Below are 24,081 nucleotides of genomic sequence, written 5' to 3'. Positions count from 1 at the left end.
CTCCTGCTGACAGACCAGCAGCCTCAGAACCTGGAGGGCATTTAGTAAATAAGATGTCAGTGGCCAAAGAAACAGAAAAACCACACCGCCAACTGTGATTGCAGTTGTCAGGCAGTTTCTTACTAGAATCCTTTAGAGTAAGTGTTCTGGACCTGTTTTGCTTTTCATTACCATCAAAGGTAAAGTTCAGGGGAAAGTGAGTTGTTGCAAAATGAAAAAGGCAGACTGTGAAGCAAAACGGCAGGCCTTCTGCCAGGCGTGTCTGGAGTTCAGATGCAGATCTAAATCGCCCTGTAAAGCAACGCTGCCCAGGTTCACTGCTCCAGCTGAAGCATCCTGAACTGCATTATGTGGCTTTGCTTTTTTCCCTGAAAGACTGGGCTGTCATGTGTGTTCATCACCATTCAGTCAGTATGGTATTTGGCTTCAACTGAATTGTAAGAGACCGTATCTTACAATAAATCAGATCAAAGCAAAGCTTTTTATACCTTGTCTTCCTAGACACAAGCTACGTTCAATTCCGTTAAAGCTAACTGATGTTTGAATGGAGCCTGCTTTAGAAGTGTTCAAAACATTATGTTAAAAAATCAAACCGACACGCTAAATTTCTTACAGTAAAGAAACTCCTCGTTTCTCACAGTCCTAAAGGTGACTGTACCCTAAAACAAGACAAAAGGAAGATTTCATGCTTTTCGTTTTCTTCATGACTCTCAGATCATTGCATATGCTACAAACCAAACTTAGGATCTTCCCAATTCATGGATTGTGCCCATTAATGAACGTTAGGTACAAAAAATATATAGGTATGCAAGACAGGAATCGCCAGGCCATTCCCATGTGTGCCACGCAGCATGTAATACAGGTATTAAACAATTCTGTCTGTACAGTTACTTGATTTAAAGATGCCAGGACAGATGGCGTTGCTGTAGCGAGCGTTGGGTTACTTGTTGTAGCGTTGCTCCTCAGGTTTGCTGGCTTGCTAGGTGTTGAATAAAAAAAGTTCCATTTTAACAGTTACTTTGATCATTTTCTAAACTTGTGACCTTTTGTGTGTGGTTATAAGATGGAAGACATGACAATCGTTATAGCTTTAAAAGCGGATACTGCCTGCCTTGCTGACTTGGGGACGACAGAGAAGCAGCACACATGAACGTGCTGCAAATGAGGGCAAGGGTTAAAACTTGTTTTCAATCACTTTGTTGTTTTTCAGTCAAGGAGCTCAGAGCAAACCATGAAGGAAGGACTGGCAAGCTTAGGAGCTGGTAGCTTTTCCCCTCTTTTGCATAGCTGCTACCTGCTGGTAGTCACGGTCTGCTGCTCAGAGCTATGCAAAATATTTGTACCACAGCTCTACAGCAAAGAGGACTTCTCCCTGACGTGACCTGGGCTGTATTGTAGAATAGCGATGACTATCCATTACACCTTGGCTTAACGTGGCTAAAGTACCATTTATCTAGACTGGGTTTAGTCGCTGGCTGAAGTCAGGGCTGTATGTTCCCGGGATCATCCCTGGAGCAGAGGAGCCGGCTCAGCAGCTGCTGCAGAGGCTGTAGAAGCCAGGCAAGGAGAGGGACTGGTCGCTCAGAGCTGTGGAGTCACGGCCGTATGTCTGCCTGCTTCGTCATCTCCCAGTTGATTTGAAAACAACCCAAATCCCTTTGAAACGCCAGGGGTTCTCTGCCTGCTTGCTCCATTGAGATTGTTGTCCTGATCTTAGGGTGATAAAGCAAAGCTACAAAAGCATCTCGTTAACAAGCTTCCCTTTCTCTCTGACAGGAAGCCTAGAGGGGAGGGGAAAAAGTGTCGGAAGGTCTATGGGATGGAGAACAGAGATATGTGGTGTACTGCCTGCCGATGGAAGAAGGCCTGCCAAAGGTTCATCGACTAAAGATTGAAATTATGCAGAGGATTTGGGGATGGGGGAGGACAACAGCAGAACCAGATTGCTGCAGCCGCACTGTATCACTTCCCATTTTCCCTCCAGTGATGTGGTGTTGGGGGTTTTGGTTTTTTGGGGTGTTTTGGTTTTTTTTAAGAGCTTTGTATTTCAAAGTGAAGCACTTGTAGCCAAGGAGAAGCACTAATCAAAACCTGTGTGGAGCAATAGAGCAAAAAAAAAGAAAAGCAAAACCAAGGACATACAACAAAATTCTGTCTTACTAAGTATGGAAACCAGAGCAGCTATTAGTGTTTTTCTGTAAAAGAAAGAAAAAGTTAATTTTTTTGCTAACTCTGTGAGCTACCTGCTCCTTAGGGTCATTTTTAACCATTTCAGTCTCTGTGCTGTGAACGTCTGTATTTGCTAAACTGAACAATTTTTCTTTTCCTGAAACGAAGATCCCTTTTGAAAGCTTTCTAATAAATACTTCAGAGTCATATAAGCTACAGTTTTCTCAAAAAAAGCTGTACTAAGACTGGAGACTGCTAAATAATTCTCCTGATACGTATGATCATGATTATATTATATTTTTGGAAAGGGTGTGTGGGGAGGAGTTGGGATTTTTGTTTGTTTGTTTGTTTATAGGAGAAAAGCAAAGTCTGAATTTGCAAGAAGGACAGGCAGTGCTCCTGGAAGATTTTTAAACCAGGCACAGACCAGTGGAGTGGAACAAAGTAATTTTAAGTACCAAATTGGATTTTGATCCTCTAGAGGAAGAAAAGCAGCAATGGAGAGTCACCAGCAGATATTGTCGCAACAAGAAGTTGAGGGAAGAAATCCAGTGATGCTTGATTGAAACCCGTAAGAATATAATGGGGGGCCAGTAGCTTTTCTTACCACTCTCCCATTTCTGAGGGAGGATGAACAGTTGGACCAGCACGTCTGTTGCTGCAGGAGACCTATAAAGAACTGGTAAATGCATCCACTAGGATTACATGTAGTATCTATTCAGGGACACGATCCAGCCCAGCAGTTCTGTTCTTGCTTCCTTTTCTCTTATTTGAGAGACTGTTGTTAAGATAATGGTTTGCTCAGCTTCCCCCCCCCTCCCCCCATTAAAGTGGCTAAGATTTATTTGACACAAAAAAATGGTAGAGAAAAGAAAATACCCCCTTTCCTCAACATCACCTCAGAAAAAGAAGTACAACAGCAAAGGAGCAACGTATTTATGGTAAAAGTCCATTTCTTAACTCATTTTGATATATGAATTAACAAGTTTCTCTACTTGCAGTACTTGGATAGATTTGGGTACTTCAGTTTCTCTGTCCATTAGAAAGTATACATTGGAATGTGGCAAGCTGGTGTCCTGTCTCAACTTATATTGAATTATCATTAATTAGTGATTATTTCAATGCAAAAATAAAGTAAGGATTTACTAGGATATGAATGTATATGCTTAAACAATACTTTCCTATTAAAGAAAAAAAAATCAAAGCCACAGAAGCAAAATTTTGCCTATTAATAGAGGCATGGAGGCCCACAAATTCCTGGGTTTTTTTTTTCCATACCATTTGAAATTAGACCAGATCTTTTTCTCTTCCTCCCCCCCCCGAGCTCATTCTCACTGAAATAAGGGGACTCTTTAAGTATCTAAACAGCTTTCTAAAATCTGGTCCAAAGTTCACTTGATGATAGCTTTATTAAGCGTGCATTGACGCTTATGCCTATGTAAAAGCACAAAGTGACAATGCAGTTGTTGAGAATATACACTATGAGTTCAGTAAAGTAGTACTGAGAGGTAAAATTTATAATAGGAGCTACCGAAGATTATCATCTGTTTTTCTTTGAACAAGTTAATTGGGCAATCAGATGCCTAATTTGAACATGCTATTTCTGCAGTTGTTTACAAATTGTGTAATTTACATGCACAAGCGGCAAGATATGCTTGCGTGCATGCAATTACTTGATTTTTTGCCCAATTGTGTTCTCTAAGTCATTTAAAAAAAAAAAAGAAGAAAAATAGACTCTGAAATCTAGTAAGACCCTGAAATATATAAACATTTGTGTGTGTATGAGCATTTACATATATATATAAAAGACTATATATTATATATATTATATAGGTTTTTATATATATAAAATCTGGGATCAACAGGGAGGAGGAAGATTGTTTTCTTTATAAATATAAAAACCAAGATGCTAAAGGTCAGTGGATATACATAGCCACTGTATTATCTTCTTTCCTCTTAATAAAATGAGGGTCATGGGGTTTTTCTGGATGTTGTAGTTTTTCAATTTCCTTAGTAAAATACCTCATAGTAATTCATAGTCATTTCATCTTCAAACACTGAGCTTGCTGATGGTGTATTTACTTCGGTAGAACTTAGAAAATCTGGGACTTTTCCAAGATACTCCTGCCAATTTGCCCCCCCCCATTTTTACAAGCACTCCAAGACTAATTATAAAGTGTTCCATAATTAATTTGACTTTTGTTAGACTGACAGTATTTGCCTGTATATTTGTTGTTCCCCTCCTTTTATATTTTCCCTTCTTGCTTGGGAGGATTTTTTGAAAATAATGTATCAGATTGTATATTGTTTCTATAACGTCATGGCATTGTGAGCACCTTTCCCGAGGGCACTTTACGAATTATTGTAATAAGATTATTCTTTATGAATTTCTGCATGGAAGAATGGTTTTGTCTCCAGACCAGATTGCCCTCTGGTACAAATTTGATATGGATTACATATAGGCACAAAAACCACAAATCATCAAAACAGGATAGAAAGTTGGTGTTAACAGAACAGAGGACAAAAGATACTTGATAGATCCTGCCAGGACAAAGCTAAATTACCAGTATTTTTACACAACCTTTAATCAGCAGTTTATATTAAATCAGTTTTGCATCTTATGGCTGTGGCATTTTGATTCAAAAGTAGGCGCTCCTCGAGTTGCTGTGTCTCAACCATGGCCTGCGGTAGCAGGATGGCATGGCCGCCTGGACCTGCGTGAAGCGTTCACCAGTTGCTTCGTGCTTTGAACTGAGATTACTTCACGTTGCAGGAGCACTTCAGTGCCCGCTGAGATCCCCTTCGCCTTCCCGACACACCCAGCAAGTACAGAAATGTCAGCAAAGCCTTTTCTGTGCTGGCAGTACTGAGTGTAATCTGGAATAACCTCTTCAATTTTCGGTCTCTTGTTTCTGTGTTGCTTTAAGCTGCATCGCTGTCCTCCTAACATCTGATTCATCTCATACTTATGCACCGGCCTCTCTGACAGTCAGATTTCTTTGTTTTCCCAGGGAAGAGCTAGCCTGAATGCCGTTGTCATTTATTGTCATCAGTACACGCCATTTCCCCTATTTTTGGTTTCTCTGTGGGAGGTAGGTCATTGTCTCTGACCTCCCGGAGAAGTTGGAAAGAACAGCCTGAAGGCATCACACAGTCTCTGTGTGCTACAGGGATTTGGACGTGGGTTCATTTATGTCAAGAGCCAGAACTTCCCCCTGAGATACAAAAATGGAAGGATCTATTTTATTGGGTTTAACCACTTACTAGTATTGATGCTGGTAACAGAAGTAGCCAACATCAGTATCAGAGTGGATATCAACTGTATAGATCCCAAATATTTTTCTTCAGGAGTTTTCTTGCTATAACAAAGCTATTTCCCACTTCCCCATTTACCCCATCCCCAAAACATCTGGCAAAGGAGGTAATTTTAGAAGTGGGAAATTTTAATGGCAATTTTTAAAATGCGACTGTGCTCCAGCTGCTCCTGTATGAAGCTGTTGGACAGCACAAACTCAGATCATCTTAGTCATAAAATGGTTTCCACCCAAAACAATGTGCCTGATTCTCTAGTGCCTTGCACAAATGTAACAGGATACAGAAGATGCAAAGTGAGCAAAAACTCTTCCATTCCAATTTGCAGGTTTACACTTACTCTTAACCAATACCAGTCATCACCTAGCAGGTATCTGTTGTCATGTAAGCCAGACGTGCAAGCCCTGCTTGTGTGAATAAGCTGAGCAGAATGCCTATCTGTTGAATTACTTTTTCCAAATCATTAGCCTGGTATGAACGTTAGCTATCTAATGATCTACAGATTCCTTGCACGCATTTGCCATCACTGACATCACTTTCTTCATTCCTCCTCCCCTTCATTTTTTTAAGATAATGACAAGGTAAGCAACACAACAGGAGGCAAAGCTTTAGCCAAAAGTTCTTCAGGTAAGAACAGATTCCAGCTCCATGTGATATCACAGGTGTTCTTGTCACTGACTTTTTATTTTTTTATTCATTCTGATCCAGTGAGTCGGGATGGTTTTTTATTTCCTGCTATGGTCTGGGACCATCTAGAGTGGCCCTGCCAAGAATTCAGGACAATCACTGTAAGTGTGGCAATACAAAGCGATTTCTTTTCTTCCCCTGCCTGTAAATATGTTGAAACACCATCTCAGAAACAGGACATGAAATTAGAAGCTTGCTAGCCATGTGCAGAGATGTAAGAGGTTGCCAGTGAGGCTTGTTTCTGTTGGTTCAAACTTCAGTCATCTGTTGGAGAAAGTTGTGCTGCGCCTTTTCTTAGAAACATTTTGATAAGGAAACGTTTGTAAAGTCTCATCTTGATCTTATTATTTATACTTGATTCAATCTTCCTGTAAGGTGGCAGCACTGGAACTGAAACCTGTATGGAGTATGGGATTTAATCTGCCTTTGTCAGGATTTTTCTAGTAGATAACTGCGGGCTGTTGCAAAGCACCGTAGCGTCGATTTTGTTCTAGTATAAGTTCAGGAGAGTTTTATGGCATCTTTAGCAAAATAGCTAGAAAGTAAGTCATGAGCAAAAATTAATCAAGCTGAGGGTTTAAATACATTCTGTATCTGCTAGATGTAAGTGGCCCTTGTCTGCATCTATGTAGAGCTTGAAAGCCTTCAAGATTGCAAAAAAGCCAGTGTACACTTATAGTTGATGGTGCCCACTTGAACTGTTTTTTCCATCTTAGACTACATTGCTTTTGCATTGACCACGCTCTCACTTCTATCCAAATGCAAGATTAAAGAAGATGTGTATCTTCCACTTGCAACTTCTTGAGTTTATTCTTCAATAAGAAAAACACTAATCATGTTCTTTGTGCTTCACATGGAGCATTTCTAACAGCAATCCAGAAAAACCCTGAAAACAGAAATCAGTCTGTTTCTGATGGCACCATGCAAATTAAAATATGGTTTGCTGCTATGCTTTCTCATACTCGCAGCAAGAATTCGTTTGGCCAGTCAGCTGATTAAATGTAAAGGAATGGATAAATTTTAGTAACAAGCCAGTGTTCTGCTTTTTTTCAACACCAAGAATTTTTTTCCAACTGTGGTTGAATCTGAATGTGAAATCTCTAATATACCCTTGAGGGAAATTAATTTAGCAATAGAAATGCTGTTTCAGCTTTCCTGTTACTTGGGCATATACACAATATTATACTAATGAGGTAGGGTTTCAAGATTAGTTCTGAATTCTTGATGTAATTCAATGCTAAAGATGGACTTGAACATTTTAAAATGTTTGAATGTTAGTGTTTACTATTTGCCAGTCCTCTTAAAAAATTCAGGTTTGACTTTGGAGTCCTTATCTTAGTATGTTATACCCTGCAGCAATTAGTATATGCTGTGTAATGGTCAGATAAACAAAAGTTACTAAAATGGTTGTAAAAAACTGCCTTGGGAAGACAAAAAAAAAAAAGTTAATACAGATTTCCTCAGGGAACATAAGAGGGCTGCAAAGGCAGGATGTAGGTTTATTTGAATGGAAGATGGCTAAGAAATTGGGGGTTTTTTAGTATTCTAGGCAAAATTTAAAAAGCAGTATGTCACTACTTGAATTACTAAAATTAGAAGGAAGTACTAATTAGTGAACATGGTCTTACTTAATGCTATAGCTTATGAAGTTCCAAACAGAAAAAAAAATTAATGTTAGATGATATAAAAATATAGAAAATGAGCTTGAACCATAACCTAATTATAATATAAATCTATACATTTGTATAAATCTTTTCAGGATCTACTCTAAATATAAAGGCTTCTTGTTCATAGCGTTGCTTGTTCAAAGCATTCTTTGTCTATAATTGGATTACTTCTTACCAAATTACTTCAGCAAGCAAAAAAATAATATGTTAGCATGGTATCCTGGAGGTGTTGAGTACTCTACTTTGCAAAGTGCTAATTCTACGTGAAATTAAAAGAAAACATCCCACCACGGGTTTTTTTCATATCTGCAGAGGTATCAGCTTCAGTAAACCCAAGGTTTTATTGAACCATGTTAACTAGTATTTTGAAGAAATACATAGGCAAATTCTCAAATTTTTCTTTATTTGTATGCAAAGAAATTATTTTTGGTCCGTAATAATTTTTCCTATCAGCTCTTTTTCCTGTGTCCAGGGACTCCATTCTGCAAATTCCCAAATATTTATACTGAAGTGAATAAAAATCAGAATCTTCAATATTAGGACCTAAAAATGTAAATAGTACATGGCATCAGAATTCTTAGTATCAGTATTTAACTGTAGTAATTAATTCTTACAGTGATGCCAACAAATCTGTCATGGTAGGGGTGCACATAACCTATAAATTATCAGGTACAGCTATGCAGAGGTAGAACCACTGATAGTCCAATAATAAAATGTAGGTTCATATTCATCAGAGCACTCAAGTATGTGTTTAACTTCACTTGCGAAGTTTGTTGATGAGACTGGCTTTCTAAAGTTAGGCACACAATTTTACACTCTTCTGAAATCAGGCCTTGGCAAGAGCAGATACTCTGATAGCTTTGTTTGAAATAAGCACTTTGTAAGACAATCTATCTTTTTCTGATTTTATGCAATTTATCTTGTATTTAGAAGACGAGACAAACTTAGAGAATTCTTTTTTTAAATTATTTTTTGCATTGCAAAGGGAAAGCGAGAAAGAAGGCAAGTTTAACTGTACATTTCAGCATGTGAAGGCATTGCTTAGGTTTGTAAAAGGTGTCTATTTGCCATCAAGCTCAAAGGAACTTATTTGAGCACATCAGAAAAAAAAATGCATGACAAGCAGGTCACGTTATATAAACCTATATAGTTCCATCTGTATTCCCTGTACGCTCAACACTCCTCCAGGGAGCTGAAGGCATAGGAGCTGAGTGTGCAAGGAAATAACTAAGTTTACCTAAAAACTTAGTGTGCTTTTAAGCCACAAATGATGTTGTCTAAGTATAATTTTTAGTGTTAAAAGAAAATAGTAGCCTTATTAACAAGGTGCAATACTTACAAAGGGCTAAATTACGGAAACAAGTGGTGTGTGTTTGTACATCACTGCGAAACGTGCACTCTTTTAAAACTGACTTTTATAGCACTGGGATCTTATTACCTCTCTGAAATGATAATGTTGGTATAATTTTATAACCATTTATTACACATTATGAAACAGGATTTGGGATTTCTTAAGAACCAAAAGGAGGAGAGGGGGAATTGTAAATCACATAGAATAGGGGTATGTTGTTTTACATGGCAGAAGTAACATAAAACACCTTTACAAAGCTATACAAATTCTGAGTACCAAAAGAAAAAAATATATTGCCCTTGGCTACAGATAGTTTAGTCTGAAATTTCCCATGATGTCATGAAAATGCCTACATCAGTGGTCAGAGTTTGCTTTGTCTCTTACTTTTTATTGTTGGGTTTTATTTGTTTGTATTCTGATTGTGAAGATATTCCTAAGTTACCAATACTTAGCTTGAAATTGTATTCTTTTGAAAATAACTTCTAAAATGGAGAAATTACTTCATTATCCTGTACAGTCTGAATGAAATTGTACAACATGATCTTCTCCAACTTACGTGGAGAGTTCGTGAAAGCAGGTTATATAGGAAAAGATTATGTTGAGGGTTTGTTGTTCAGTTATAAAAAGGGTTTGAACAATTAAACTAAAAGCTCCGCTCACATGTTTCTTTTCTCCATCTGCACTGTGGGGTCCACAGAATATAGGTTGCCAAGTACGGTGTGTCTTGCACCTTTTTTTTTTGCTGTTAAATAACGACATACCTGTCATTTTCCCATCTCTCTTATTGGTTTTGTCTTATGCTCAGAGTCCAGAATTAACTGAAAGGCAGAATAATCAGATCTGTTGAACAGAAGACTGTTTGGTTGTTTCCCTGTTTGACTGACTTCTAGCAAAGGGCCAAAGGACAAACTCAAATTTAGAGACATTAGTCGGAAGAGGCTGAGCCAGTCAAGTAAGACCTGAAACAAATTGCTCAGAATTGAATCCCAGTAGGAGGAAACTAGTGTTAAGCAGTCAATTACAGAAGTTTTTTGTGGTTTTTTTTTAAATTACAAGCCTGATAAAAAGTCTTGTTACACAATTAAGAGCAAAATGCAGATAGCATTATAACTAGGTGAGCCCTCAAAGCATTACAGATTTTCTCAGGAGAGTTGCAATTATTCCCATGAATAAGTGCATTGACTAGGACTGCTCACACAGGTAACAGTTGTAGAACAAAGGCACTTGGGTTTTCCTCTGTGTGGCTATTTCCACTGTAATTGGGAGTGTGTCCTGAGTGCTTGAGAAAAGAATTTTGCTGTTAGGCTTTGTGAGAGGGATGGATACTTACCGAGGCACATTTGCCCGGCTGTTGGCAGATGTTGGCTCAGTTTTCACTAATACCAAAGTGGCAGGGCTTTGGATGTATCACTGAGTGACAGATTTAAGGGCTGTTAAGCACATGGTATTCAGCCTGTAATCCATCCTACTGATACCAGGCCCAGGGAGAGGAGGTTTTTCAGAATGGGATCCAGGATAGCCAAGCTGTTGTGAAGGGAGTTACCACCATAATCGTGTGCTGTCAGCTGCAGCAAGTGCTCCATTGGTTGTGTCCAGCTTGAGCGAGGTGGTTATCTGCATTCATTCCTGACCCACAGTACAGAATGCTCTTTTAAAGAATATTCTTTCTTTCAGGGATTAAAATAAAACTGTTGGAGAAGTTTTATGTTACAGAAGGTCACTGAATAAATTACAGTATTGTCAGAGCTGAGATGTGAAGTGGTGGTTTCCCTCCTTCCAAAGCCATGCTGCAGCTCCCCAAGTAGCTGGTGAGAGTATGCTCTTGTCTAGGTTCTTGTGGAGCCCTGTAACCTTAACTAAATCCTTTTCCCAAGACTTGCTGGAACCCAGCAAAGAACCCTAAAACCACACCAATGTGAGTTTGACCTCCCAGGTAAAGGAGGCTCTTTCCAACTCTTTCCCAACTCTTCCACTTCCCAAGCGAGTGTTTTATTAGTAGACTTTTATAAAGGGGGCATTGCCCCATCACTTTCCAGTGGCATTTCTAGCACAGCACCAGCTACCCCTGCATTTGCAAGGAACCAGACATTATCTTTGTGAGTCATGGGGTTTGGGGAGTATTATTTTAGATTCAGATCTCTACATTTCACCTAACAAACACTGTAGTTCCACAGCAGGTTATGTTGGCATAAGCTTGTGCTACTGTTGAAAGAGCTGTTCCTACCCCCTGGCAGAGGCATTTCTAGAGAGAAGTATCTGGGGTTACGCTGGCTTGAAGCACTCCTAAAAGTGTAGGTCTGTATAAAATGCCTGAAGGCTAGATCGGTATATGGCTTGCTGGGTTTGTACCTCTGCTCTTCATGTGACAGGCATGATAATACTGCCTTTATCCCACCCTGTCTTGGCTGGAGTCTCATTAAGGGCCTGGACTTGCGCATACTCCCACAGCAGCTAGCTCAAGAGAGCTCTACTAATGGCTGGTTGCTTAGCACTACTAGAATACCATTAAAACAGCATTGATTTTGATATGAAATGGAGTCTATAGGGGAAAAAGAAGAGTTAGATCAATAATCCTACATGCAGTGAGCCTTAAAAGTACATCTTAACTGTGCCATGGTTTTGCTAAGCAGATACTGGAGAAGTTAAGGGACATGAAAAGCAACCCTACGGGACCTTGCTCCCCCCCTGACCCCAGGGGTGTCCTGGATCCAATCCGATATTTTTCAAGGTAATCTCAGGCCATAAAATGTTTATTGGGGGGTGGGGAGACGTGGTCTCTGTAGTACAGAGTTCTCTGGGCCACAGAAAACCAGGGTATACTTCTTACCCAGACTTGGCAGCAAATAGGAAGGATCCTCAGCTGCTTTGCTACCGCAGTTTTTCAGCCTCTTTTTATTCTAGCATCAGTGTAGCAGTGATGGGGAAAAGGTAACGGTTCATAAGGTAACTGAAGGAAGATAACTGTCAGCATCAATTGCACTACGTTTTTTTAAACCCTGTGAAAAAAGCAATTATGTTTTCTTGTCATCTGCTACTCATTATTTCATATAAGAAAAGTATTTCCGTCATAGAAGGGGATGAATTTAGCACATGTTAAGCAGCTGTAGGAAAACAAAAGCCCAATTGCCCAGTTTTTATGAAGATGGGATTTCTAATACACTCTGCTTGCCTAAGACTGCAGTATTTAGATCCATGCACCCTTTTGTCTGGCTTCAGTCACAAAAGGGCAATATCTGCCCACATACATTGTTCTTCCTTTGTTTTCTATCAAATATTGTTTTAGAGAATATAAAGTAAATTTAAGTTCTTTTTCAAAAACATTTTTTCTGAATTATTATTTTTAGAACCACAGCATATCCTTTTTAACTCAGTGTAAAATTACTGAGCTTTAATTTGCTCTGCATTGCACTTTATATATTTTTTCACTTGTTGGGCCAGGTATTTTTGATATACAAAACAATAAAGGTTTTGTTAATCTAGTTTTAACTAGAAGTTAACCATGAAGCTAAGATGTTTTTATTAAAATGCAAGTTCCATAAAATATAGCAAACTATTTAGGTCAGAGACATTTTTAATGATACATTGAGAAATATTATAGCTTCTGAAATGATTTACCATTTGGTAAATTCAATACATTAATGGATAGCATGGTTTAAAATGGAATATGAATAAGCAGGAGACAAAGGTCTAGACGTTGGATTTGCTTATATGCGAAACCTGCATTAGTTTAATTGCTATGGGTCTTAAAAAAATTAGCCTAATCTAGTTTAAAGAAGTATAAAGCTATTTACTAAGCCAGGTTAAAATGAAAAGAGCTTACAGAAAAGTTGAAATCAGTTTCACTTAATTACCAAAAAGAGACACATTTTGCACTATGCTAATGCAATGCTGTATAGTGGGCAGTCTGAGAAGCCCCTTGTCTCTGCAGGGGCTGAAATCCTGCAAGTACAAGGCACCACCAGAAGCCGTAAGGGAGTATGTATTTTCCTGCTTTAAACAGCAGCTCTCCAAACTCTTGCATTTACAGGCCCGCTTCGAGGTTGACAATGGTATTTCCATTTGTTTTTTCCTGCCTTTATCCCCTCAAATTTTGGGAACTACTGTCCTAAAAACAATCGTCTTGTTCCTAAATGAGCTAGTGAAGAACTCATCTTCCCTCTGGTTTTGGTGTTAAACTTAACAGCCCTAATAAAATACTATTCCACATAGTCTAGCTTAAGAATTTTTAGATGCCAGTTTCAACGTTTTAAACAAAGAACAGCTACTCTACCCCAGCACAGAATCCTTTCAAGTCTTGTGGAGGATATTGACAAATAAAGACCTTTTTTACTTTTACTTTGTCCAAACTCTTTATTCCAAATCACACCTAGAAAAGTGGAAGTCTGCAGTGACTGGAAGACAAAGCACACAGGAGTAAAGAGAGAGAGAGAGGGCATGCTCTCATTTCCTTCCCAGGGTGAGTCCTCCGTGGGCTCCCCTCTCCCAGGCTGATGAGCATGTGTGCACAGACCACGCAGAGCTCTGAAGTCCTCAACACCACCATGTGAAATTCCTGCAAAAGTGCTTTGTCAACCACCTCCCAGAGTCCCCAGTTCCTTGTAAGAGACTTTCAGACATTCTGCTTTTTCATTTGTACATCCGTAGGTAAAAGCTAACCGCTGCTCCAACAGCATGAGTACAGTCTCACCTTGAGCTGCAAATATATCATATTGCCATTTTTAATCAAGCTTCAGTTTCACCTACAAAAGACGTGCAAGATCCAGGTATTTCTGCATGCTGTAAAGCTGTTTTGTTCTTTCAGGGACTAACAGGCATCCCTGGAGCATGGCAAGTGCACCGCCAGTGCAAGCTTCATGCTTAACATTGGTGAGCACCATGTTACCTGTGCTGAAGAGAAAGCATAGATTAATGTTAGCTATACATCCTACCACAGAGATGAGTGCTGCACAGTGCTGCTCAGGTCTTGCAATTTTGGAAAAATTAAGCTTAGAACCTTTGCACTAAGGACAGGTGTCTGAAAACTCAGTTTGTGTTTGGCTGAAGAGCAAAAGCAGCAACAGGCCTACTCCAAGGTGACGGTCCATCAGGCAGCATAAATAACAGTTCTGTTGCCTGACTAGTTTCTGTGCTTTGGTATACGTTTGAAGGAAAGCTTAAAAGAGAAGAAGACTTTTGCATGTCAATGATACTCCTTCGCAATCTGATTTGATTCTGCCCTCTGGGGGCAGTCTGTGGGCCAGCACAGCAGGTTTAGATAAGGTACTTCTCCACTGCCAGTGACTTGCAGATAGCAAAAAACTGTTTCTTACTAGAAGCTGGTGCTTTTTCTTTACTTAAGATAAAAAAACCCACAGAACAACAAAATACCAGCGTGCAGACCTTCATTAAACTATCACTGTCTCCCTGTAGCGCTGGCAGCTAGGGAGAACTCCAGAATTCAGAGGACCTTGGCCATAACTTGCCAAAAAGCCTCTGCAATCTACTGCCACTGAAAATGTTTTAGTGCTAGATCAAAAACATATAGACTTGGGCTCTCCAAAACTCTTCTAAGAATTTTGCTGAAAGAAAGTGTTAAAATCTTTGTGTCTGCATCTGAGTCGATTCTGCCTGCTGGACCAAGAGCACTTCCAATAGGCTTCAGATACGTAGGGAGTCGTTCTTGGTACAAGTCACAATCCTCCAAACATTTCAGATATTTTTCTTACCTTAAAAACATTTGTGAAATAAGCAATGTGTATATTAATGCCTGAAAGTCTATGAAAATAATTGAGTTATTTAAAATACTAAAAGAAGTATGTGCTTGCACTTGAAACTTGAAAGAAAGACTACTGAATTACTGATTTGGTAAGCACTGGCTCCTGCTTTTTATTAATGCACTAAATCAGCTTTGGACAGAGTAACTTTTTCTAAAAATTGAGAAGGAATGTTTTTTTCTCAAGTCATTCAGGTAATGAATTGTTTGTTAATGGTCACTGGGTTTTAGTATGAGCAAATCTCATCTTCTTGCACTTCTAATATTCATTGTTTGTATGGAAAAAAAGTATTTTCTGCTTTTTCATTTCCCAGTGAATGATCAGTTCACTAGCTACAGGCAATGTTTCTTCACTTAGATTGCAAAATATGCTTTGATAAATTTACTCTACCCCATGTGAATCCTGATTATCCAATTATTATATTTTTTTCTAGCTTCAAAAATGCTTTTGTGCAATTTTCATAGATATGGTTGAGTAAAAATTGTGAGGAAGAATCTAAGTCATATAATAAATACATTAACCACTTTTTTCCTAAGTAAAAATTAAGAACATGAAGAAATATGAAGTATCATGAACAAAGTCAATTAATTGCTGAACTAAATGTTTATAGAACATCTTGATTAGTAAAAAGCAGTGATCTTTCTTTGTTAAAGTTACATTTAGTAGCAAACCATTGTGTTTTAGTAAGTATCACAAGTGAGAAAGCAATTTTTCTTCAGAAGGAGCACAAATGGAAAACTAAGATTAAAACATCATTTGACCCAGGGTTTACTCCTTGTCTTTAAGCCCATCCTGCCTGGTACATTACTGTTATACGTTCAGGGATGCTCAGGACAATAGACATTCCTCATGGGAAGCAGCTAGGTTCCAAAGTGTTAACTGAAATAAAAGCAAAAGTGAGCAAACTCATAGAATTTTCTAAATACTAGCTCAGCTATTGCCAAAAAAGCAAAAAAGCACTACTTGCTACTGAACTAGAATTTCAGCATTTTAAAAGAATCGTGTTTTAATCTAGCTCACACACCATAGTTGAAACACGATTTCAGTTGGTTTGCTTGTTTGTCTTGCAGGGCTTATACTTGTTAATAAACCTCAGAACAGGGTATGCCAATACTCAATGACCACGGTTGAACTGGAATCTCCTGAAATCCCCAAATCTATTATACATTGTTACAGAAACAACAGTCTTTGAATTAAAAACTACTTAAAATTATCTCAAAAAAGTGAGAATTAAAAGCACCTAATTCTTTATTTGGGAAATGCCATTCAGCTACCATTAACTCCCAAGCTGTGTGCTTAACAGGTCTCCTGCAGCTTTGTCAGGTCGCATTTTTGTTGAAAGCAGATGGTGATTAAACTACATAGCAAAGAAAGAACCTTCCTTTGATCTTTGTAAATGAATGTATACATACAAACTATGCATTTTCATACAGCTGCATACTGTATCTTGAATCAGTTCAACGCCAACCTTTTCCCCTAGGTTAGCAACTCCCAAACTTCAGGGGCTGCAGGTGCTCCCATGTCCTTCAGCATATATTTGTCTCCTGTCTTTTTTCTGCTCTCCAAAAACCCGAGGCGCGGGACAGCAGAGTGCTGAGCTGCAGGGCCCCAGGAGCAGGGTCGCTGGGGGCCTGTGGCCAAGGCAGGCACCTGGCATGCTCCAGGGGACCAGTTAGGACTCCCGGGCCCAGTGTGGCCAAGCAGAGGGACATGTGGTACCTGTGCTCGCTCAGCCAGAGCTGCTGCTGCTCCGGCACCACTTGCACTTTTGCTCAGCGTCTTGCACGCTCAGGCAGCAGAGCAGGACCAGCAGCTGCTCTCTCACACAGGGTCAGTAGGAGTTTGCAGCAAGACTAGAACAAGCAATGCCAAGGAGGAGGCCACTGCAAACTGGGCTTGCTGCCATGATCCTCCCCCTCGGGAGAGCCTTTTCAGCCACCCTACCAGCCCAGTTTCGTTCTTACTGCCACTTCTCCACGGTGCTCTGCAGCACACCACTTAGGAGGCATGGACAGCTCCTTAGGGGCTGTGGTCTCACGGCTGAGACCTGCTGCCCCAGATGATACATGGCTCAAAACTCTCAATCCTTCATCCTAATCATTGACTGGACTTCAGGACTGGGGTGTGTAAGAGACAAAGGATCAGGCCTTGGTTTTAGTGTACAGTCTGTTGGAAGGGAGTAGGAAAGATGAAAAACAGATGTCTTGCTCTTGTAGCTGGTGTAATTAAATGAAGGAAAAAGGTATTGCGTGTAACCTTCTTACACAAATTTTGGGTTGTTGCTGTAATATATTTCAGCCCAGCCTGGTCAGTGAATGAAGTGTGTTTCTAACAGTTTATCCTACAGGAAGAAAGACCAAAAAAATAGAAGTATTAAGAATATCCTTGCTTTAGAGTAAAGCAAGCCTGGACTCAACAACAAAGAAAGATTTTGTTTATATGCAAACTATTCAAATATTTGATACCAGTATGAAGGCAGTAGTATTCTTAGCTATCCAGAGATGTGCACTCATCTAGGTTATGTTTAATTGAAAAATATTTTTGCAGTATGTATTTGTATTTGATGGGCTAAGGCCTTTAATTTTATATTCTTTACAAGAATTAGTGTGGAAATTATGTTTTCCCATTTATTGAGCTACCTGTCCATGCTAGCTGTCCATTTTCATAAAGAATTTTTCCACTACTTCAGAGGGTTTGGGGTTGGTTATTTTTTAAACACTGTCCTTTTAAAAAAATGCAGTGCTTTTTGTATGTTGCTTAATAGAAAAACATATTCCTTACCAGGGCCCCTACAATGTGATCCACAGAACGCAATGACTTGAAAAAAGTGCTTCAGGGCAGGTCTTCAGCAGTTATCAGCTGCCATATCTCCCATAGCTGTGACCATTTATATCAGTGGAGGACCTGCCCCCAGGAGGGTTACGCAGAGGTAGCTGTAGGGATGCTCAGTGCGGTACGGGAGGCTCGCTGGAGCTGGCAGATCTCTGTTACCAGGATGTGGCCTATAACAGCAACAGAAAGACACTACTGCATTTCTCTGCAATCTGCAACTGTCCCGTGGGCCTGGTGTAGCTCCAGCTGCAGTCCCTCAAATCAAAGCTCTTGACTGCAACCACCAGTCCTTTGCTGTCACTTACTATCACAAAGTTAACTTTTTAAAATGAGGAAGAGCTTCCAATTCTGGCACTAATGGAAATACTGAATACTTTTAATATATATATATATATATATATTTGGAAAGAATTTGAAAAAAGTGTTTTGTCTTTTTTTATACAACTTTTAGCCAAATAGAAGTATTCTGATTATTACTTCTGTGGATACCTGTCCACCTGTAAATAAACTCATATTCAGGTACAAGAACCTGAAGAAAAAAATAATAAAGACTGTTCACCAGCTATGCGCTTTGCTAGCTGTTGGTTCCTTTGTATATAAGAGGTAACTGTTTAAATGTTGGTTGGGGGTTTTTTTATTTAATTGTTGTTCCTCTAAAGAAAGAAGAAGAAAAAAGCTTTTGACTTTGTTTTCTCTTTTCTGAGTTAATACAAAGATTTTCTAACTTTTTACTGCAGAAATGGATAAATACCTGGTGCTATGTGAATTTGAGTCAAACTGGCCATAGCAGACACACCAGTTAGAATGCACTTTTCCTGTGGCACACAATGTATTTTCTCAGAAGGGACTTTCAAAGGACCATCAGATGTTTACATTTCTTCTTGTTGCCCCAAATAGTTTTGAATATTGAAATAACTCCCCAAAATAGAGAAAGTCATGATCCATTACTGATGCGACGAATCCTTACATTTAGGTATCGACGACAGGTTTGTACAAATACCATTTTAGAGATAGTTGAAATATTGGGCTTTCATACTTTGTAATGCTTTGATGTGACAATAAATATGCTGTTGCTATCTAGTCTAACCTCATTGTAGACCTGTAACTTCCTGTTTATGGTTATGTCATGAATTGCACTGGCTTGAATTGAGCCAAATACTGACTGTTCTGCTGAAATATTCCGACTGTTATGATGTCCACAAAACATTAATTAAAGGCACTTGTATCTGACTGCCGTGGAGTATGTCAAATTATTCATGTAATAAAACCCTTGTGTATAACTTTTGCCATTTGTGTATGTGAACTTTAGTTCTCTTACAACCATGAATGTCAGAGCATCAACCAAGGACCACCTTGAGTCAGTGGTAGCCTTTGCATCAACTTCATTACAAGCAGGACTGATTCCTTCCCTTCGATCTGAAGGCAGATATTTAGACACCATAACATGAGCTAAGACACACAGGACAGGAATGTGGCCCTTGAATTTTGTTTTGGCCCTGTGAATTTTAAGTGCAGCCTTTAGCTAGTGACTGTGGTTTCCCACTTCCAGGCTCATGCTATAAAACTGGCCTTCCTGATGCATTAAGCTAGCAACTCTTTTCCTGTCCTGCTCTTGCCTGGCAGTGGAGGATTAGCCTCCCTGTGCACAACCAGGAGCACTCCTGATAGGCAAAGCTTCATTTGAACAGGATATGCATTTCTCATGGTAAAGCTAATGAGGCTACTGCTTTAAACTTCCAAGTTGGAGAGACATTCCTGAAACAGGAAGTAGTTTCTTAAAAAAAAAAAAAAAAAGTATAAACTAGTACCATTTCTGCCTGAGTTCTCAACTCCCCTTCTAGCTTTATTAGGTTGTATATAGATTTTCCTTTCGCTAATGCATTCCTACCCACTGCTGCAAAGCCAACTCCAATATAAATAGCAAGGCTATTAAATTTAATGAGCGGTTTAATCACTCTCCTTCTCTTCACATTTTCCTTCCTTCAAGCAACACCTCCTCACCACACACACACTCAGTCATCCATCTCCAGTAAAGAAGATCTCTAAACTAATCTGTTCTCTAAGCCAGAGGCAAAACAGCTCAGGCAAAGAGACCCTGCCCTGCTGCCCAACAGCATGTATCACTCACAGTTGGGCTTGTCCAAACGGTCCCTTCCTGAATGCACGTGTAATCCAGCGGATACCAGGCACTGCTGGAGTGAGTGGCGCAATTTGTAGCTTCTGTTGGAGGAGTCTGTTGTCTTCATAGCCCCACTCCTGCCAGGCAAAGCTGTCTGACTTGTACCATTAGAGTAGGTAATCCCACAGCTGATTCCTCTAGATATAAAAAGAAAGGGATTTGAAGTCATATAATTAGCCAGGAAGCGTTTTAGTGGTATTTCAGATTAAATTCCACTAATTAAATGCTACTTTAAGAGAGAATAATCTCTTCTGTAATTGATATTTCTGATGACAGGCAGATGGACCGTGACAGTTCTCTTTCTTTATGCAAACAACATGTTCTACTTTTGTACATTAAAGAAAAGGGATTTTATTTTAGGCCAAAATTCAACACCCACAGTCAGCCCTCTCCACTCCTGCACAGGCTTTGTCTCTTTTTGAGCCAGTTCTAAACAGTTTTAAGAAGTGACTACCTTAGGTGCATTTGGTTTAGAAATATTTCACACCCTCATGTACTTCCTTTAGAAAATTTTGAGACAGAATGACTCTTTCTCTGCCTGCATCAATAACTTCCTCTAACCTCATTTCTTTTAGCTAAAATAATGCACTAAATTCAAATGTGGGCTTCAAATACTCTTAGCTGCAAGAAAATTTGTTGAAATGTCCTGTGCATTTTGTACTTCAAATGCTGCCATCGTCTTATTTTATGCCACTACCCTTGAGACCTGTTCTCGGAATGTGGCATTACAGAATCATTATGTTATAATCTTACTTCTTCTGTGAGGTCCTACTGGGAACCTGCTGCACCAAAAGCAACTTTTTAGCAATGAAAATACCACTTAGAGAACAATAACATTATTTTGGTGCCCTTAATTGAATGTATTATTTTCTAGTTTATTTGCTTAAACTGCCAACTTTTTTATGCCTTTCCCACCCACTCTTTTTTATGATGCCAAGAAAAATATTTAGGTTATAAAAATTGCCATATTGGTTTGGAGACTAAGCTACATTTCTCTTTTTGGCTAACAAAAAACCCAAACATTATGCTAAGAAAGATTTATGTTCTAAATTTAGCTTTGGAGAGGAAAAAGAGAGAGAAAGAATTTGCATCTTCCTGAATTATATTTTCCTGCTTTATAACCAGATGATGCCACCATGAACAGATGCAGCTTTTTTTTTTCTTCTACAATTTTGGGGGAAGAAGAGTTTTCAACCATTTGTTTCAATACAAGGCAAGCGACAAGCAAATTTCTCTACTCTTTGTCTCAGTTTTGCTTTGTGGTCACAATAATACAGTCTCTTGCTCTGCAAGAAAACAAGATTTCATTGATTTTTTGCCAGGTTGTAAAAACAAAACAAAACAAAACTTATGGATGGGGAGACAGGGAGAAACCACTACCAAAGACTGGGTTAAATGACCAAGCTTGGTTTTAACCAACCTTATGGCACAGCTCCAAGTGTCTTGATTTGACTCTGCAGATCACTGGTCCACCAAACTTTAACTGCAGTATTTCTCAGTAATACGTGAACATTCCCTTTTGGCTAAAAGCAGACTTACCCTTCCTTCCCAGAGTTTTTAACTGTTAGCTTTGCAGGCTTTTTAGCTTTCCTTCATAATACTATAAGCAGCATTTTATATATATATTATAACATATAAAATATATGTATAAAAATATATGTAATTGTGTGTGTGTGTATATATAGTGTGTATATATATATATGGTTCAGAGACCCTTTCCACAAAATTAGTTTTCAAAATGAGAACATGCAGAAAAAGGGCAAATAACTAGAAAACAATCCTTTTTAGGAGCGATGAGATTAAAAATATGTGCAAGCTAAAATTGTATTACATACAACTATCACTGAAAGCAACTCGGTGCTCACCAGTTTTATTGAAACAGGTGGGAACTACACATTCTCGATAGCTGAAAGTTTTTTTAAGACCATTCATTGGAGGTGCAACCTTATCCAGTGCTGACCTCTTGTGGTAGGCAGCGAATCTGCAGTGGCCAAAAATTGGCAAAAGTCAATACCACGGCGAGGTTGGAGAAATAGGAGTAGGCTGGCCCTCCAGACCCAGGCTGGGAAATCGGAGAACACAAAGAGCACATCCCTGAGGGCAAACACACCCACCTTTAAATTTTCATTTTTAACTCTTGAGCACACAAAATCCTACATCTTATGCAATACTGAAACATGGCGAATCTATCAGGTAAAAACAGTTCTTAAATTTGAGAAGGATTTATCTAAATTCTTCACAAAACTTTTAGAACAGCTCTAGCTGGGAAGCAGGAGAGTAACAGAAATCTCATCACAGATCCTTGAAGATCAAAGCTGTATTTGTATCATTTTATCACAAATACTGAACTACCTTGTTGTGTACAAGGCATGGAGCATCCCTCTTTCATTACTTGTGGTTGAGTGCATTTGACTAATTAATCTGTGGAAGGCCAAGTCTCCTATCTCTCTTCTGATCTCTTTCTTGTTGCCCTGTTTCCCACCAGCATGCTATAACCAGCCACAGTGAGGCATATATGCTCTACAGCTCCATTATTCACTCCTCTAAACACTTGTCCATATCACTCAAATCACTTTACCCTTTCTATTTAGGCACCAGAGGATCAGAAAAATGAGTCAAAAAGTGGAAACCCAAATATTTTTAATAACATCCCTCAATGGTGAGCCCATTTAAGGTCACAGGAAGCAGACACTACTAGCTCTGCCAAGAGTGAACTGTCAGAGCCTGTGGGCTGTGACAAGGAGGACAAGATTAATCACATTCTTACCCCACTTTGAGGTCCACCTGCACTAGGCATGCTTTCATTTTGTTACACTTATACCTGTCCCACTAGATCTGTTTCCCACTCCCCGGGATACACCTCACCCACTCTCCAGCCTATGCAGGGCATCCCCTGCCCTCAAAGCAGCAAGGCTCTCACTAACAATACTCATACAAGCATTAAACAAAAAGGGTGCACTGAGTCCTACCTCAGAAGAGGGAACAAATTCATTCCTGCAGCCTTGCTCTTTTAGCGCCGTCAGAAAAAGCACTACATACAAAGGAGGCCTTCCCAGTGCAGCCTCAGAAATAGGAGCGCACCAAGGATGCCTTCACTTTCCCACACAGCTGGAACTGCTACTCAAACACAAACACGAGAGTCCAGGAGCTGAAGGGCCTGTGCTTTAAAGTCTCCCCCCCCCGCCCCCAGTGAGCAGAGAGCAAGCCACCCCCACAAATCAGTGCCAGACATGCTTTTTAGTCCTTTTTAGGCCATCAGCACACCTTCTAGCCATCTTAGAGCAGAAACTGGCTCTTTGTTTTCACTCCTCTTTATTTTTTGCCCTCTTCTGTTCCTTGCAGGTTCCTTGCTCTGGTGTATATTAGTATCATCACCGCTGTTATTTCCCATCATGCCTAAGGTATGACGTTTGTAGAGTGGTGACTCATGTAACCAAGTTTAGCCTGAGCTTTTAAGCTAGGAGTGACCAGGCTTTCTGAAGTGCTGTAGTGTGGAGGTTTCTGTTAGGCAGCTCAAATGATGTCCTCTTTAGAAAGGGCCGGTTCCTTCCTTCTGGTCACAGACCTCTTGACCTGTGAAACTAAACAGGATACAGAGTAAGAAAGAGATGGAATGAGGAAGGAAAATGTTTTTTACTTCCGCAGCTTTGGTAAAAATCAGAAATTTCAAAAAATACCTGCAAAATCCCACTCCCAGGCTGCTGCTTTCTTGGGTTCTCTTTTCTTTAAATGTTTACATTTTCTCCCACAATGGTGGTCAGGAGTTTTGGCATTTCAGGCTGAACTTACTCCATGTGGAGTATCACCCTGCATGGGGTGATTTTCAGACCTCCTCCCTCTGCCAGCTCTGTTGCTTCCCAAAGTCAGCAGCAAAATGAGAAGTACAATCTCTCACTGAAGATGTTTCGTATTTAGAATCAGCACTTGATAAAGATGTATCCTGCACTGCACTGCTACAAGACATGTGGAGGGAGGCAGACCTGGTGTAGTGTCAGGGCAGGGGAACTAGAAAGCTATCAGAGGAAAGCAAGATGAAAGTGGGAGGGAAATGAAGTAAGTGGGTGATAAAATAATTCTGTTATATAGGGAGAAAGCCAGAAGGATCAAAAGATCTCTTTTATTTGCATTTTA

General features: G+C 39.5%; 1 protein-coding gene and 1 long non-coding RNA gene across 5 annotated transcripts in view; one reads left to right on the top strand and one right to left on the bottom strand.

The window, feature by feature from the left end:
* Nucleotides 1-19,056, top strand: part of ZNF704 (zinc finger protein 704) — a 110,770-nt gene extending 91,714 nt beyond the window's left edge. For 2 of the 3 annotated variants that reach the window (XM_052787096.1, XM_052787095.1), the window contains exon 9: nt 1,777-19,056. In XM_052787096.1, coding sequence (XP_052643056.1) covers nt 1,777-1,888 — 112 coding nt within the window. In that variant the 3' untranslated portion in view covers nt 1,889-19,056. The remainder of the gene's footprint in view (nt 1-1,776) is intronic. The other variant, XR_008235190.1, reaches the window with a different exon arrangement.
* On the bottom strand, nt 15,743-23,316 carry LOC128141843 (uncharacterized). Of its 2 annotated transcripts, none has more exons than XR_008235192.1 (4): nt 23,215-23,316; nt 19,900-20,087; nt 17,721-17,941; nt 15,743-15,818 (listed from the first exon to the last, which is right to left on the bottom strand). It is a non-coding gene; the product is annotated as an uncharacterized LOC128141843 (long non-coding RNA). The 2 variants fall into 2 exon arrangements; XR_008235191.1 differs by lacking the exon at nt 15,743-15,818 and adding an exon at nt 17,142-17,280.
* Between the last annotated feature and the right edge of the window lie 765 nt (nt 23,317-24,081).

The sequence above is a fragment of the Harpia harpyja genome, chromosome 5, assembly GCF_026419915.1.
Source record: "Harpia harpyja isolate bHarHar1 chromosome 5, bHarHar1 primary haplotype, whole genome shotgun sequence".
In the NCBI taxonomy this organism is placed as follows: Eukaryota; Metazoa; Chordata; class Aves; order Accipitriformes; family Accipitridae; genus Harpia; species Harpia harpyja.
This window is presented reverse-complemented; position numbering and strand designations above follow the sequence as displayed.